The 17,992-nt window shown below is 32.4% G+C and overlaps 1 protein-coding gene across 6 annotated transcripts in view; it reads right to left on the reverse strand.

Moving 5' to 3' along the window:
- Positions 1-3,654: 3,654 nt before the first annotated feature.
- The window catches only part of LOC129809796 (klarsicht protein), a 261,812-nt gene continuing 247,474 nt past the window's right edge, over positions 3,655-17,992 (reverse strand). For all 6 annotated transcript variants that reach the window (XM_055859892.1, XM_055859891.1, XM_055859886.1 and 3 more), the window contains 3 exons: positions 15,411-15,630; positions 9,328-9,725; positions 3,655-5,551 (listed from right to left, as the gene is read on the reverse strand). In XM_055859892.1, the coding sequence (XP_055715867.1) occupies positions 5,158-5,551; positions 9,328-9,725; positions 15,411-15,630 (1,012 nt within the window). In that variant the 3' untranslated portion in view covers positions 3,655-5,157. The remainder of the gene's footprint in view (positions 5,552-9,327; positions 9,726-15,410; positions 15,631-17,992) is intronic.

The raw sequence follows: 17,992 nt of genomic DNA on the forward strand, positions 1-17,992 counted from the left end.
CCAGAACCTCCAGATACCCTCCCACCCCCCACAATCGGCATGACATCCATGAGAAGCCAAAAGACACAGTGGAGACAATTTATCGGAATTGTTAAGCAATGAAGTTGTTCAGAAGTCGTGTTCTTATGCTCTTTCAATTGTTTCCCAGTCCACCGATGTTCTCTGCCTCCCCCGCATCTCGCCCATTGACAATTTTATTATATTTTCATCGATCTATCCGGTGAATTCACATGATTAATGATCCCATTGGCGATTATGTCGTGAGATCACCGATCATTGAGCTGCAAAAGGTATCCAACTACATGTACAACTGGAAGCCTACATCACAGGCGTTAGAGAGACCATTGGTTTCATCAGCAATCTCAAGCAATACCTTGAAAATTGCATTATTATACGGTATGTTTGATAAAATTTAGGGCGATAAGATCATGCAATTGTCCGGAAGACTTTTACTTATGCGATTAAACTATTAAAAGCATATTGAAGACGGCCAATTAAAGAATTGATTTATTGAATTTGAAAAAGAAAATGTAAAAATTCCATGAGGTGAAAAATTTAACTTTCCTGTTTACGCAGACGTCTTAAATAAAGTAAATAAAAATAAATTAGTATGAGAAATAAGAGGAAATAAGAGTGAAATGAATTTAATATTGTTGCAATAGTTGCAATACTTCTATAAACATTAATTAATTTTTGGTCATAAGTGCATAAATACATATTAGCCTAATCGATCCTAGGATAAAGAGTAAATTTTAAATACTCCAAAATGTAAAAATCCTCTGAAGGGATTGGAAGGGATTTAAAGGTAAAGAGTATAACTGCATCCTGAACAAAAAGGGATGGCAAAGCGTCCCAGGCTGTACGAAATGCTCGCACTTGTGACTTAGATGCTATACCTCAAAAGTACTTTCGCATCATTTACCGATTGAACCGATTCATAAATCTCTCAAAAGATCCCCCAAAAAAAATTTGTAATAGAGTTGATTTTCAGATAAAAATTATTTATCGGTAATGAATCGGTTCATTACCGATTCAAAACCGATTGGAACCGGTTCAGTTTTGTAGGAAATTCCAAGACCTTTCGTACGAGCCTAAACATGACCCCATTCGCTTGATAAATGCGTTGTCTACTGTGTTTTTAAACTTTAACCTTGAAAAACCGTTATTAGGAATAATTGAACGGTATTTTCGTTATGAATGAAATGTCCGCATGGGTAATCTCTAAAACATATCGTCGGTTGCGGCTACCTCTGTCGTATCTGCATTTGTTTTGTATCTGCATTTGGTGGAAGCTACAATAGAGACGCCTCCTCTTGCGTGAAATGCTGACACAAAAGAAATGCTCACACAAAAGAAATGCAGATACGACAGAGGTAGACACAACCGACGATATCCAAAAATGAAAAAAATTGCATGACGCGTTTTCCAGCAATCCCAAAAAACATGGTTTTGGAGGGGAAGGGGAGGGATGGGAGAAAATGAGGGGCATGTTAACGATCCTTGGGTCGACTTGGCTCTCTACGTGGAGTTCGAGCAGTAAAAAATCAATCTTGATCAGTAAAATATTCCATTTTGGTTAATAGGAAAGTAAAAAGTACATAACAAATTGCTTTAAATCAAATTGAAATTGCAAAAATGGTTCATAACTTCCTCATTTTTTTGTTTTGCAGACAATATTTTATTAATCTTGGCCATTTACAATTTATGATTTTTGTTTTATTTGATGTAAGTTAGGCCTGTATTGATCATGAAGGTTGGATCGTCGGCCAAAATAAAATAATTTTTTTAAAACTGTTCTGTTGGTTTCGGTTATACCAAAACCATATCCCAAAACCATAGATCTATATATATCTAATTATAAACTTCATTTAGTCGTGATTTAATTTGAAATTACAAAAAGATTAAATTGTTTCAAAAATGCGAAGTCTTCCGCTACTCGATCACTTTTATCAGAGACGTCTACTCGATCGTCTGCAGTTCCTCTACAAGACCATCCATTTTTTTCTTAAAATTAAATAAACCACAAAACTAAATATAAGGTATAATGTATTTAACTTTGGCTTTCTAACACATCATAACTTAGAATTAAGTTAATCATTTAAATAAAATATGGAAACTCACCTTTATGGATTGCTGCAAAATAGAACAAGATTTAAGTGAAAAAAGTTTCACTTTCTATGCTTCGTCGGCCGGCCGAATTGAGGAACATGATAGTATTTGAAATGCACCTTCAGTTTCAAGACATAAAATTAATATTTAACTTAATCATGGAACTAAAATTATTGCATAAAGGTAAAGTCCTCAACTTGCCATTAGACGTAAAATTTGAATTCTTCCTTTGAATGCGGCAGCCTTTGAATATTTCAATTTTTCTCTAACTTTCCGAAACAAAAACCCTATTCTCTCTATAAACTATAGTCAATATAACTAACTATTTTCTATTAATTTCGATTACCAAAATAGAATTTTTGCTTTGGGAAATAAAAGAAAAAAAAATAAATGTTCAAAGACTGCCGCATTCAAAGGCAGACCACTTTCCCCTAGGCTTCGTATTTTTAAGTCTAAAATTTATCCCGTTAGTAAATCCCGTGTTTACTACTGGCCCAAATTATCCTACTAATGTAAGACTTCTTAAAAAAATAAATAATTAGAAAAGAAGCTTAATTTTCGAAAAAAATAAAATAAAAATCTTTTTAAATTGGCATGACGACCCAACATTCATGGTCGACTTCACTTGCCTTACATACTGATCAAATTTCATTTATACTGACCATTTCAACCAAAAATATGGTGAAGTGGTGTAACTTTAAGATAGGGCCTTTTCTCGTATTTTTAAATAGAAATTTGTCTTATCATAGTGCTATTATGCTTAGCGCACAATAAATTTTGTTTTGTAAACATGTTTTTGACATGTTTACATGTTTTTGAGACCTAGATCTAGTCATCTCTCATTCTCATGGGAAATTTTAAAAAAACATGTTTACAAACAAAAGTTATTATGCGTTGGGCATTAAGCTTCACAATTTAATTAATTCATTAAATTATGCCGCGGTAAAATCCAGTTCCATTTAAAAACAGAAGAAAAAGCCATATTTCAAAAATGCCCAAATTCAAAGCTACCCTACTTCCCCCTGTCTGCTGCAACATTATAAAAATAGATATTTCTGTAAAGATTAACATTTTTACTGAGAAAATTTAATATTTATATATTTACTTTTATATTTTTTTGGTTTTTTTTTGTTTAATTTGTTAATGTTAAGTTTTTGTTTAGTTATTATAAAGTTGTAGTAAATTTTTAAACTCACCTCGTGTTGTTTGTAGAAAAAACGAATAATGGCCTCTACACACTAGAAAAGTTTATGTCCATATTGAAGGAAATTCCCTACACTTATGTAGGAAAAAACTCTTCAATATGGACATAAATTTCTCTAACGTGTAGAGGCCTTAAGTAGATAGAGTATATTACTTACTGGCAGAAGAAATCGAATTTCTGGACAATAAAGCCGTTCAAAACATTCGTCAACAAATAGAAGAGTCGCAGAACAAATTTCTATCGAATTTAAAACGCAGAAGTAAGAATACTCAAGACGCAGTTAGAAGGATTGCTGATGGAACTCACGACAAATCATATTTCACGAAGGACAAAAAAAAACATTTATTTTTCCTTTCTGAGGAATTCAAAAGTTCACCTTTATTGCAATAAAAAGATTGGCTAAAAATACAAAAGAAACATTTTTTTCTTGAATATTTTCTTTTTAAATAAGAAAAAATTATTATTAGTTTGTGTTTTTTAAATTTAGCCATTGAAAAGTCCATTCAAAAGACACTTCCATCTGGCTTGTTCGCCAAAAAAAGACAGGTGTATAATTTGAGGAAAAATAAATTTCCTATTTATAAAATATTAGTTATTAGTCTAATAATAATATTTTATAGAGATAGAAATAATTAAGAAATCAAAAAAGATAGGAGGGGTTAATTCACTGAAAGAGTGGGATTAATTCATTGTATTTTCTATTAATATAATAGATATCTAAATATTTCTTCTCTAACATTATTTTATACCTTCCAAAAAAATTCTCTTATCATGTTTTTTTTTAATTTTTTCTTTTTGCTTCATGCAATTCTAGACTGTAATTTATCGGAGAAGAATAAACTATTCTATTAAATTACCTAAAAAAATCTTATAAAATTATGGTTAAGAGTTTTTTTTTGTGTAGTTATTCCTTTTCAGGAGGCAGTTTTCTTGTTTTTTTTTCTCTCAAGGATAACCCAAGAAGAAAAAGAAATTAAGTAAATTTGTTTTCTAAAAGGCATTATTCCTGGGTAAAAAAAAAGTCTCTCAAAGTTTTTGATTAAAAATATTCTTAAATTGCTCAAAGAGGCACTTCCTAAGTGTTTCTTAAGTACTTTTTTCTCATGTGAATTGATAAATATTTTGATAAGATTATTATTAATCAAGATAAAAATTACCAAACACCCTCTTTTTGTTTTTTTTTATCGTTTTTTTTTAATATCTTCACCTCTTAAATTTAATGGCAAAAAAACTAAAGATTTCTCTATCAAGCAATTTTTATCGTGATCTTTTTTTTGCGGAAATTTTCTTATCATTTCTTTTTTTTCTTTATTTTTATCTCTCACTTAATAACTCTTTTTCGTTGCAATTATTCGATATATTTTTTAATCATTATCTCATTTTTTTTTTGTTAATAGGTTAGATTTTCTTTTTGCTTAAATTCTAGCAAGAAAAAAAATTGTCTACTTGATGTAATGTTTTTTTCTTTTAAGGTACTTAAGAAGAAACTATGCCAGAAAGTAATGTTTCTGGCATTGCTAAAATAGTTCAGAAAAAAATGCTGTGCATTTAATTTATCTATCTTGTCACATTTCTCTAGAAGAAAATTTCAAATGAATAAGGCTAAGAACAAAAATATTGGTAAGAATATTTCTTTTTCTTATTAAAATATATAGGAATATTTTTTTTCTTTAAAATTTCTCTCTGATAAACCTACTAAATGCCCTAAAGCAAGTTGGCAAAGAAAATGCTTCTGCATAAAGGGCATTTAAGAACACTTGAGGATTGTTAACTCAATCGCGTCATGATGTTTTTTGGGGTGGAAAACTATAATGATTCATGTAAATACCTGGACGATGTCATCTCTAGATTGGCGGTGGACCACGGATGTACTTGAGCTGTGGTGAGAAACTCATGGAAAAATTGTTCAGGGCATCACAGCAATGGGGCTCAAGAAAGCAAGCAGCACAAAAAAGCGATACAAGGGCTATTTGTACAGGAATAGCAATCTTAGCCACTCGCCATGCCCATGTCTGCTTCTTTCCCTCTCCCTCATCATCCTCCTCATCCAAACACCCACTTGCCCCATTGTCTGGATCATCAGGATCCCCATCAGATGCCGCAGCCAAAAGAACAGCTCGTCGATTCTTCACCAGAGCCGCAGCATTTTCAATTGAAGCCGGAACTACTGGCTTAGCGGAAGAACTTCCTCCCACAATCAAACTATTCTGCGGTGAACGTCTCTTGTTCTTCCTCTTACTACATTTTTTTCCAAGTGCAAGAACAAAGTCATAAAAAAAATCTCATTAGAAAAACTTCACCTACAAAACTTTCCTCACAGAAGAGTCACTCTCTCTCCTTGTCTCTCTCTCTCTAGTATCTATTTCCCCTCAAGAACCAGAGTCACAGTTGCATGAAAATGAGAAAAGAAAACTCATTTTCAATGTAATTAAAGTCGTAAAAAAGACAATTAAACTCCTACTTCGCAATGTTTTGTAATATGATTTCACACCCATTTGACGGTAAGATAAATTCATACAAACAAAAAAAAAACATTTTTATGATGATCCACATGAGAAGTAAATTTAACTTGCAATTTTCTATGATAATATCCTTCACTAAAAATGTCCATTTTCCTTCATCAAAATTGACTTAAAGACTTCCAAAGATAATCCACCCTTCAAATTACTGCGAGAGTGGCGGATAAAAGTATGGGAAAAACTTGTAAAATTCACGATTGATTTCACTCAAGAGGGAGAAAGTCTGAAAAACATTATTTTATGATGACCATGGTGTTACACACATTATTTATATTGTTATTCTTTAAAATCGCATCCTGCAGAAGCACTCTCGATGAAATTCGAGAGCTTTAGGAAAATCAAGGGGTAGCAGCAGGTACATACAATTTCAAAATGTGAGGTTATGCTGTACCTAACCTTAAATAAATCAATGCATATTTTAACTCACAAAAACAATGTTTATGAATTCCTACTGGGAACGTACGTAAGATCGTCTTCAGGCTAGAGGTTTAGCCCAGTTCCTGAGGGTCTCAAAACCTTAATCAGCAACTGATTTCATTGATTTTTCAAAATGTAATAGGTGATGTGCCCTAAATAATTCAATCCTAAGTCAAAATTTTCCAAAAAATCTTGACTGAAAGGATATTAAAGAAGTTAAGCCATAAGGCTAAGCCTTAGATCTGAAGCCCGTATAATGCTTATAAAGCTCAAACCCTACTAAAAACTTCGCAATAGTTTGTAGTTTTATGCAAACCTTGTTCGTAACATCATCAATTGACGAACATTTTTTGTTCATTTTGTAGAGCTTAAATTTCCCGCCTTATAGCAATAAATGCTCTGCTGAGGCAACCCTAAATATTCGAGACGCAATGTCTCCTTTCTTTCTCTTTTCTGATTTCTTTCGTAATCTCAAACTTTTAAAATCCTCAGAATTACAATAAATTCTAATCACTGACAATAATCAATAAATCTATTAGGAGAAATTATATTTAAGTTCTAAGACCAAAAAATTGCATATAGGGGAGACCGGGGCAGAATTAGCCACGTCTAGTATTAGGTATTGGTATCTTATAGTTCGCCTGCGAAGGAATATTGAGGAAACCACTTTTTATTCTAAATATATACTTACCTTTCTATTTATTGAAATATTTAGCAGCCTCATACAAACATTCTTTGTAAAATTATACGCTATAAAAAAAGTACATTTGGTGGCTAATTTTACCCCGGTCTCTCCTAACCTTATTCCCAGAGACTTTTTCAGGCTGGATTTCTTCTTAAAGGTGTAATAAATGACAAGACATGCATTCGGAAAAAAACCTAAAAGATTTTGTACTGCAATCATCATTACTAGGCTTTGAGGTTATGTTTAATATACGATACTTCCGACGAGGCTTTTAGTTCAATAAGACAATAAGGCTGAATAGAAGACAATAAAATGCCCAATTGAAAATTAAATTGCGTATGTTGAAATGTCTACACAAATTATTGAATTTGGCGTTTTAATTGTTGGCTATTTGTAGGTCAGATTTTACATAACCTCACATTCCATAACATTTTCTTTCTAAAGTAACAAAATTTGTCACAATGGCAATAAGTTTTTATAAGGTTTAAAAAATCTTTTGAACCTTAAAAAAAACTTATTATTAATTGTTTGAAAGCATTTTTTAATACTCCCTCTGTCCCAAAAATAGTCGTAAGTTTGGGAAACATTTTCAGGTTAACCTTTTAAGGGTGATTGGAACACCGGTGTCCCATAAAGAAAATAATTTTTCCTGACTACCTAAACTTTTTTTTTCTTATGTCTGTACATAATTGCAAAGTAAAAGGTTTAAGGAATCTAGAATATTTTTTGCAAGTCTCTAACTATTTGTTATGTAGTAAATATTTAAGCTCAAAAATGGCGAATTTTTAAATTCTCAAATTCTTAATTGATTTTATTTATTTTTTATTCTTCCAATTTTTTTTAATCAAAATCCTTTTGGAAATAAAAACTACAATACTCATACGTAATATTTTTCATTAAACCGAAAAATATTATTCATTGGTTTTTTCAGAAAAAAATAGTTAAATTTTTGGGCTATTTTTGTCCTTATCGTTCATAGAAGCACAAAATACGCCAAATAAGACTCTATGTTGGACTTTCCAACGTTAGATGTAAGACTTATCATTGATTATGTTCCTCAGTTTAATTTTTATTGTTGATTTTCAGCCCGTAAAAAGTGCCTCGTCGTTAAAGAGTTAAGAAATGATTTCTAGGAAGTTTTTTTGTTATTAACAAAACTCTTAAATAGGGTAAAATGAGGTAATTTGGAACCATTTACAATTTGGGACATTTCAGATTTTCTCACTTATAGAGATCTAGAAGGAAAAAAATTGTTCCTTTTATTCTTAATCATCTTTTTCTTCTAATTTGGCGGTCTTTATTTTCTCTTTGCACATCTGAAACAGTGAGAAAATCTCAAGTGGCCCAAATTGTAAATGATTCCAAATTACCTCATTTTACGCTATATTTGTAATTAAATATTTTCAACTAAAAAGATTCCTAATTCTCATCGATTTTATTTAATTATATTTAATTTTTTTCTATTTTTTCAGATTTTCATTATTTCTTTTTCGGAGTAGCTAAATTGCTTTATTTTTAAGGAATATTATATGCATTGCAAATGATTGCAAACAGAAGACAATTAATCAGAATTCACTGACAGCCTTTTCCTCCGCAAGAGGGCACTGTTTTTGCCCGGGAGTGGCGCTGTCGTCTGTCCTCAATTATCAATTCTCAAGCTTTTAATTCAAAAATCAGTCAAAAGGAACAAAAATTCGCCAAGATTTTCCTAAGCTATGAAATCATAATAAAAACACAATGAAAAAATGTACTCCGAACTTTTTAACGAAAAATATTCTGCTACCCCTTGTTTATCCCGCAAACTCTCTTGAAGAGCCAGCACTAACCACTAATGGAATCCTTTCAAAAGGAGTCATAAAACTACAACGACTTTCTCTCAATTTCAAAATTCACTATCCTTCGGTTAGATTCTTTTTTTCCTTTTTTTTGTGGAGTATTTTGAACTCCTCTCTAAGTGTAACCTTAGAGAAAACTAATCAAGAAATAATCAAGAAGTCTTGTAGGCAAATTAACCAAGTTCCCTTGTGAGAAATTCCCACAAGAGAGTGAAAGAGGAGAAACTGTGTGATGAATAAGGAGATACATGGAATGAATGTGTCGTGTTAATTTTCTTATTAGGATGCAAATAATTTTCCTTGAAGAATCTTTTTCATCATGACCAAGAGAGACTCCTTCGCTCACACCAGAAGGGTAGATATCTTAAGCCACAATCTATTTGCATATTTTCCCTTCCCTCCCATCCAAGTTAAAACACTTCTTCAAGGAGACTCTCTCGGGCTAGAAGTGACTCATTTGATTGCTTAATTTAAATTCATTAAATTTTTAGAGAGAGAGACAGTTGTTCTTTGTCACTTTGTCTTGGATCATGGGATAAATTGCAAGGAGACACTCACCTTTGAGCGGATTTTTTCTTCTGCACACCACTTGATTTGTGACCCTCAGACTCCTCAGAACTCCCTCCATGGGATGGTGGTTTGTGAGTCACTGCCGTTGTACGGACAATGAGCTCACGACAAGTGTCCTGAAGTTGCTTCAGTTCACTCTCTGCTGCTTCCATTCGCTGGAAAATCGACCTAAGAGCCGCTGATCCAGGCGCAAGAGCATTCTCTAGCTGCTTGGCCAGTCGCCTGAGTGTTCCAAGGCGTCTCTCCCGCTCAGACAAACCCCCATCTGAGCCACAGCCTCCATCGGAAATTCCACTGTCGGACAGTGAACCATTCGACGAGGATTTTCCATGATAGAGAATGGCTGTCGATGGATGCAGGAAGATACTATCCGCCTGGAGTTTGTTCTGCAATGAAAGAAATAACATCGAAATATTGCATGGAATATCCTAGAAACTCTCTGGAATTTCCCTGCCTCCCACGGAAAGACGCCAAGATATCCGATTAAATTGCAGAACACAAATCATCCTCTGATCTGACGTCACAGAGACAATTGTGGATAATGGAAATTCTTTTAGGTCGTAAATTTGGATTATGATTTTAATGAAGTTTCCCTGAGTCCTACTTTCTCTTCCTCCCTCCCTTCCATGAAAAATTCCAATGCACTGAAAGAAGACTTTCTCCATTGAACTCCGAGGAATGACATGGAAAATCTCCTGCTCAATTCCTCCCTCCATCCCTTTATCTCCCTTCCTTAACTTCTCAAGGCTTTTCTGGGTGTATATATTTTAGTTATTTACACATATCCTTTGCCTTCCTTTTTTTCTCTCCCGTGCATTGCATCAAGCAAAGGAGCAAATATCAAAATTTGAGAGGGGTTATTTGAGTCAATTTGTGTGTATAGGGGTGGATGGATTGAAGAGAAATTCTCGAACCCCTTTTTCATTCATGATTTAATCATTGTTGGCCCTTCATATGCAAAATTGTGTTACAAAATTATTATATTTCATCTCCCACACAAATGACTGTCGATTATGCAACAAAATGAAGATGAATTCAATGAAATCGAGTGAATGAACAATTTTCCAACCCTCCTCTCTCTCTCTCTACTAACCCAATTTGTGTTTGACAAATTTGTAACATGAAATAGTTGTCATCGGATAATTAACTATAAGGAATTTCTCAGGAGAATTATGGATAAAATTTATTTGTTAAATTCGTTGAATCAATCCTTTAGGCAAGACTATTTTATGATTAAAACATTTTAAAGAAAAGGACGTAGGGGAAGTGTGCCAAATTTCGGCCAGCTTCTAATTTCGGCCACTTTGAGTGTAATTTCGGTCATGGAAATAAATAAATTAAAATTATATATGTAATCTTCAAATAGTCAATGAATTCATTTTGCTTTTAGGATGTATTAACACAAAGACCGTTAAATTTAAGATATAATTTGAATTTAAATTGCGTTGTAAAAATTCAGTGTGGAAAGTGGAAGTTTTCCTTCGGTGTTTTTCATGAAAATTGATTAATTTTCATTAAAGATTGTTTCTGTTTATGTTAATAGTGAATCAATCTTTAAATTTCTGGTGAAATTTCCCAACTGGACCCTGTATTTCGCTTAAAAAAATAGGCAAAAAACAAACGAGCAGTAAAAAATTCTAAATGATCAGTAAAAAATTAAAAATGAGCAGTAAAATATCTAATTATGGTCAGTAAAAAACTTAAATCTTTACAAAAATGGGTCTAATTTATATATTTAACATTTAAAATAGTTCCATGTAGAGGGAAAAGCCCATTATTTTCCCTTTGCCAAAATTTGGACGACAATATCATTGTTTCAAATTTCTTTGATACTGATCAATTTTAACTTTTTACTGCTCATTTATTCAATGCCAAAAAAATATATAGGGGAAAGTGACCATGCTTGATACTGTAAAATGATTTCCAAGATTTGTGATTATTTTCTGAGTATCACACAGACCGAAGCGATTCTTCCACTATGACAAAAAAGTGTCTCACTTATTAGGTTCATAATCCCACCTCAAATAGTTCCTGAAAAATCTTAGATTTTCTTCAAGAAAAAAATGGAAATTCAGTGGCGATTTTTATACAAGTTGGGTCCGGGGCCTTCCTGTATAATAATTGATTCGATAATTCGGAGGCCCATTTTCACTGCAAAAAATTCACCGGATACAAAAAATTGCACATCAATATTTAGACGGAACTCTAATCTATCTGCTTAAATCGTTTATATGACTGGTTATTAGTTTTAAAATTACTTTTATCTAATTTTTCTAAGCCATGTTTTTATGACATTAGGGCGCTAGTGAAAACCATTTTTTCACTTTGCGTCCATGAAAATGTCACTCTGCAACCTTAAAATTCAGGCAACAGGGTTGAAGGCTATGTCAATTGTCGATAAAATTGTAGGATTACAATAGGTGTAATTATGAAAGAATCACATCTAATGATAGAGTTACCACTTTTAAATTATCATTCATGGACCATTCTTAAAATATAGGATGGACACAGGTAGAATTTATGAATTTGTTACCACCCACAAAAACAGTGTCCCCAAGTAAAAATATTTTTACATAAATATTAATACTGATGAACCCTCTAGGTGCCTATGATAATAGTTTTCCTGAACAGCGACATTAATTAAGAAATACTTATGAAATATCATGTATCGAAATTACAGTTTTGGACACATTTTTAATTTTTGCTTCCTGAAACTAGGGAAAAAGAGCTGGGATCCTAATTTTTTTAGGAAATGTGAGGCTTAGGACCAGCTATTAAAATATATTGCTGTGAGTCATAATTATTGATTAACGTAGGAAAAAAATAGTTATTATCAAGCTTGGATCGTATCAAGCATGGTCACTTTCCCCTACTTTGTGAGCGTCTCTCCGGTGAGGTAGTATTGCCTATTCCGGCAACATCTTTTGCTTTCCTAAATTTCTTATTCCAGAATAGTCCAGGATTAAAAATATTTCTCTTTTAAACATTCCAAGCTTTGTATGATAAAATTAAAGAAGTAGCAAGTTTACAGGTTTTAAAATAAATTGATCAACTTAAATGAGAAAAAAAAACAACTAATAAAATCGTTTTTGTGGGAGAGAACTTCAATAAAAAGAAGTATTATTAATACTATCATGTAAGAAATGGTAATAAAGACCCAGAAGAGAAAAGCATTCATGATAAGGACCAATTAAATATTTTTGAAATATTCAAGAATCTCATTTATAAAACAGTTTTATCTCTCATGCGATAGTCTGTTATCGTGTGTTACTGGTGTTGTTATCGTGATTTTAGTACATTTTACCTTACAATCTTTGCTCTTTTTTGTTTTTTTTTTTTCAATTTTCACTATTTCATTTTTTTTTTCAAATGTATCAACGTAAGAGGCGTGTCCCGTATCCTGTTTCATTTTTTATTTAAGATAAGTACTAACATAATAATTTTTAAATATGTTTTAATTATTGAGAGTACGTATAAATCTCCGTGGATACCCTTAAGAATTGCATGTTTCAAATTGTTTAATAAGTCGTCGGTAACAATGGCTATTGATATTTCCAAAAGGTTTCAGTCAATAACGCTTGCAGATCGGTGCCTTTAATTCTGACTTTTCTATAATGAAATCGATGATATCAAATGCATTACTTACTGAAACATACGTGAAACATGCTTGAAAACGGACTATTGAAAATTGGTAAGAGATATGTCCACCTTAAATAACGAAGACAGCGATTCAGTATTTCCAATCCAAAACCGAAAATTTACGTATTAAGTTACGAAAATTAGATTTATTTATTTATAACAACAGTGCACGCTATTGAGAATAAATCTTTTCAAAGCACAGAAAGGGTTAGATTATAAGCAATTTAAGAAACAGTTAGCGTCCATCGCCGTCTTAATGTTAAAATAAACAAGGCAACATATATCCATATTTTACGAAATTGCAAATTATATAGAATTTCCTATTTTGGGTTTTCGACATTTCGTTATTGATTTTGCTTTTCTAAATAAAGTAAATATTGATTTTAATAAAAATCACGATTTCCTGAATTTTTCATTTTTAATAGTATTTCTTGATTTTAATTCCTGTTTTAAAACGTCGAATTACTGAAAGATCTTTATGAAAGATCTTGTTCATCAGTGTGAAACCGAGCCGAGACCTTTGAAAAGGATTGCCGTTTTTCTAAGAGTGACTACACTTCCCTAACGAATTCCGATTTCCTTCTACTAAATTCCCCTAACGTCGGTTCTAAGGAAAGTATATCCTGTATTTGGTAGTTCATGAATTGTAAAACATTTTAATCGTTATTGCAAATCTAAAAAATAAAAAACTAACTGATTTGTTCTTAAAATTTCGTCAATACAGAACATTTTTTGACGAAAATTCTTGCAATGTGTAAATGACTTAAATCTAAAGATCATTTTCGAGACATTTTGCAAAAAAAAGTAATAAAAACTATTAAATTTTCTTGATTTTATATTGAAGTTTATCTTAAGAACCGTGGCTATTGTGAAACAAAATGGCGAACTAATGACCAACGCACAATAACTTTTGTTTTTAAACATGTTATCAAAATTTCTCATGAGAATGAGCGAGATGACTAGATCTATGTTTCATTCACTCTCACTGAAATGTTAAAAACATGTTTACAAAACAAAAGTTATTGTGCGTTAGACGTAACACATCAATTTTCCACGAAATAATTTTTGTTTTCAATTTTTTGCTAAATGGTTTAACTGATTTGAATAAAAGGTACATAGTTGGAAAGGTCTTGAAGTCCTTTTCAACGCATATTTATTTAGAACGTTTTTTTTCTAATTTCTGTTGATAAGAAAAATACGAAATATCTAAAAAAAAATATACCTCTTCATAATGCCAATAATTTACATTTAATTTCAATCATCCTTCTTGTTTATCCTTGATGCATTTGACGAGTATTCCTTGGCTAATCTTTAGCTTATTCTTTTATCAGACAGATTTTTAGCTTTTTATACCATTTTTTATTGAGTTCAATTGAGAGATTAAAATCCCTCTATTCACACCAAAGAATGGAGAGTAAAATTTCAACCCAAAATTCCGTAAAAGATTCCTTCGAATTCACTCCATATGGCAAAAAACGAGGGTGAAAGATGAATTTATCCCTTGAGTCAAGTGCCATGTTGATTTGAGTGCTTTATACGTGGCAGGCAAAAGGTAAATTTCTCACTTTGATTTGAATTTATTGTCTGCATTTTTCACTTCCAAGCTTTTGCCTCCTCTTTTTTTTTCTTTGCACACTTTTGTTGCCTTGGAAAACTCCCATGGAATTAAACATTTATTAAATTGGAAATTTATGCACTTTTGAGCATTTTCACGAGAGAGAGAGAGAGAGAGGGGCATGTAAGACGTATGTTATGCAATTTTCATCATCAAGGGTGCGGGATTTTTCTTTTGAGTTGAAATGTGGGTGAAAGAATTGAGATGATGAAGAAAAAATCGATTTCCCTCCAGTAAATTTTGTGTCACAGTGAGACAAGAAACCTACTTTACATGATGCCCAAAATCCTCCTATTCTCCCTGGGCTTTTCTTGCACGTCCTACCCTCACTTTCCCACCACCTACGTCTTTCTCTGGGGCTCTGGAGGATGATGGTTGGGAAATTGAAGGAGAGAACGCGTTTTGTCATCAAGGCATTGGACACACACAAACTTGCCTTTTCCTCCGTGAATTTGAGCTCTTTCACGATACACACACCAACTATTTAAGAGTGACATTTGTGGGCAAGTCACGTGCTTCTCTGTCCCCCAATGGAAACTGTCTCACCCTCTTTTTCTCAGGTCCACACACAACATCGAATACCGATCCTCCAAGAGCCATAAGGACTACATAGAAAATTTCCACCCCAAAGATATACATACTAACACAACTTCCAAATTTAATATGTTTCTCTCTTCTTTCCGGGAGGGACTGTGAGGCAGTGAAAATGGATTTTTTTTTTACTCCAGAGTTCCCTAGGAAAGGCACAATCCAGGCCAAAAGGTCACATGATATTGCTAAAAATGGATTTTCCCTCTCATTCATTTCATCAACTCACCTGAAGAGTCATTTCGACTTTCTCCGACAAAAGTTTAGCCACTTCCTTCACATCATGCGCCAAATCCACCGGTGTCGTCCTTCCAGATTCCAGAGCTCCACGCAATCCCTTGAGAGCACCCTTATCCTTACCCAGAGCCTCTTGGAATTCCATCAAACCACTTTCGAGCTGCTGCCATGCCTGCAGGGAGCTCACTAAACTCTCCAACTGCAGATTTATCCTGATGCGAAAAAAAAACAATTTGTGGTAAAAAAAAAGAACAATAAAATAAATTATTTTGTCATTTCTGAAGGTCAGGGGACAATTTTCCATCATCTTTCAGTTGTGTCCAGTTTTAGCATAAAAAAGACATCAAGTTAGGGCAGAAAATCTTGCACTGATGGTCATTTTGCAATTTTATTTAATATTGCAGAAGAGAGCTACCGTAAGGGACAGCAGAAAAAAAAGATACAACCATCAATCTGCAAATCTCAATTATGTGGAAGAAACATGTGGTTTAAATGGAGAAAAGAAAACTTTTGATATGGTAGTTTTTTCCAGGAGTGTCCTTTTTAGTTAAAGTCGGGAGGGTAGATATGTATAAAACCAAGCTGCTTAATAAAAAATGAAAATCAAATAAAAATATTTTATTGAATCCTTTTAAAGCTGGATTTATTAAATTTAGCTTGAAGTTGCGTAGTAAGGTAAAGTGCCCTTAAGTCGACCGGTTCCTCAATTCGACCGGTAGAGTTATTTATTCAATTTATTTATATTTGCCTTAATATTTGGCGTATGATCTAACATTAATAGGTCAATTATTCAATAAATAAATACGAGTCAGTGACATTTTCATAGAAATTGATCATCAAACAGTCAAAAATTGGTCCACCGGTCGAGTCGAGGAACCGGTCGACTCGAGGACACTTTACCTTAGTTTGCATTAAAAGAAATTTTTTCATTCCCTAAAGTAACCACTAATTCCCATTAATTCCCAATAATTCCCATTTTCCATTGGCCACTAAAGTAACCACTTTTGGCCACTACATAGAAACCTAAAATTAAAACCACAAAATAGAAACTCTTGTACTCTTGTTTGGCTGAACTTTGGAAAGAAAAATATTCTTTTTTTTTAATTTTGTAAAATAACACAAAACTTTAAGAAATTTTGAGTTATTCTGGATGAAGATTAGAGGGCTACTTAACGACTAGTCTTTCCACTTATAGTCAAGTCAAGTTCTTAGTAGAAAATTCAAATTTATGTAATCAAATATTTTCAAAACTCTTGAAAATGTAATTTATTTTGTAAATTAATTTTGATGGATTGAATATTTTGGATTATTAATGACTCCGGCATACCTTTTATAGTACATCAGAAAAATTTCATCAAGTCAAAATTCACATCCTTTTCTTCTTTTAAAAGCTTTGCATATATCTGTCCTACTCTTTCGCATTTTTCTTTTTTTTTCCTCTTTCAAACATCACACGTTATTAAATTTAATTCAATCGAATTTTGAGACTGAAAAAGCGGCATAGACCTATGCAAATCGTTTGATGGTGATCAAAGGTGTACCAAAGGCATTACGTACAAATTGCAAGCGCTAAAAATTATTCTGATTTGAAGATTATCAGTTTAAATAGCCTCTTTAGTCTGTGATTTATATTTGACTTTAAGCAAGGCTTCTAAACACAAAAAGAAATTAACTGTTTATCAATTTTCATCAGGAAAAAAACTAATGCAAACTATCTTAAATATAGCTAAAAACATAAGAATTCATTAACCAGTTTAAATAATTGCATTGTATTAAAAAAGAACCAACAAAAGTGAATGGCCACAAGTGGTAAAATTTTCTACCGATTTGACCACTTTTCGCCATGTTAAATTTCAATATAAAAATATTTGTAAAAAACGAAAAATTACCAGTCAAACAAGCGATTTTGAAATAAATTTGTGGTAGATAAGTATGTGTAACTATTTTTTGCTTGCAATTTGGGACAGCTTGTAATTTTGGACACTTTGAGGGTAAAGTTGGACAATACAAATAAAATGATTAAAAGTTGTGGAATTTTTCACTATATTTAATAAATATTTTATTCTAGCTAAATATTTTTGAGCAACACTAAATCTGTTCAATTTTGAATGCAATTTGAATTAAAATTGTTTTGTTAAAATATCACTGGGAACAACATATGAGAATTATGAGAGAACTTTCAGTTCACTTTGAACCTTGTTTAGTTTTGGTAAAGTATTAATAATTCTTCTAAGATATATTAAATATTCATTGAATATTGTGTCAAATGATGTGAACAGTGATTTTTTTGTAAGATCTGAGGGAAATGATAACTTTTCGATACTATCGAAACGATAGTATCGATAAGTCTACAACTGCTAGATTAAGCAAATATCGACTTTTTACGCATTGTTGGGCTATTTCGTCGGTTCCGAAGAAGACTATTGTAAGTCCAAAATGTAAACTTTACAGGAAAGAGGTTTAAAGTTTGACAGCTAAAATTTATTTTCATTAATTTCACTGCAATTAGTATACTTTCAGCTTTTGAAACTATTTCATCATACTTACGCATTGAATATCTTCTAATTAACACTA

The sequence above is a fragment of the Phlebotomus papatasi genome, chromosome 1 (genome assembly GCF_024763615.1).
Source record: "Phlebotomus papatasi isolate M1 chromosome 1, Ppap_2.1, whole genome shotgun sequence".
Lineage (NCBI taxonomy): Eukaryota > Metazoa > Arthropoda > Insecta > Diptera > Psychodidae > Phlebotomus > Phlebotomus papatasi.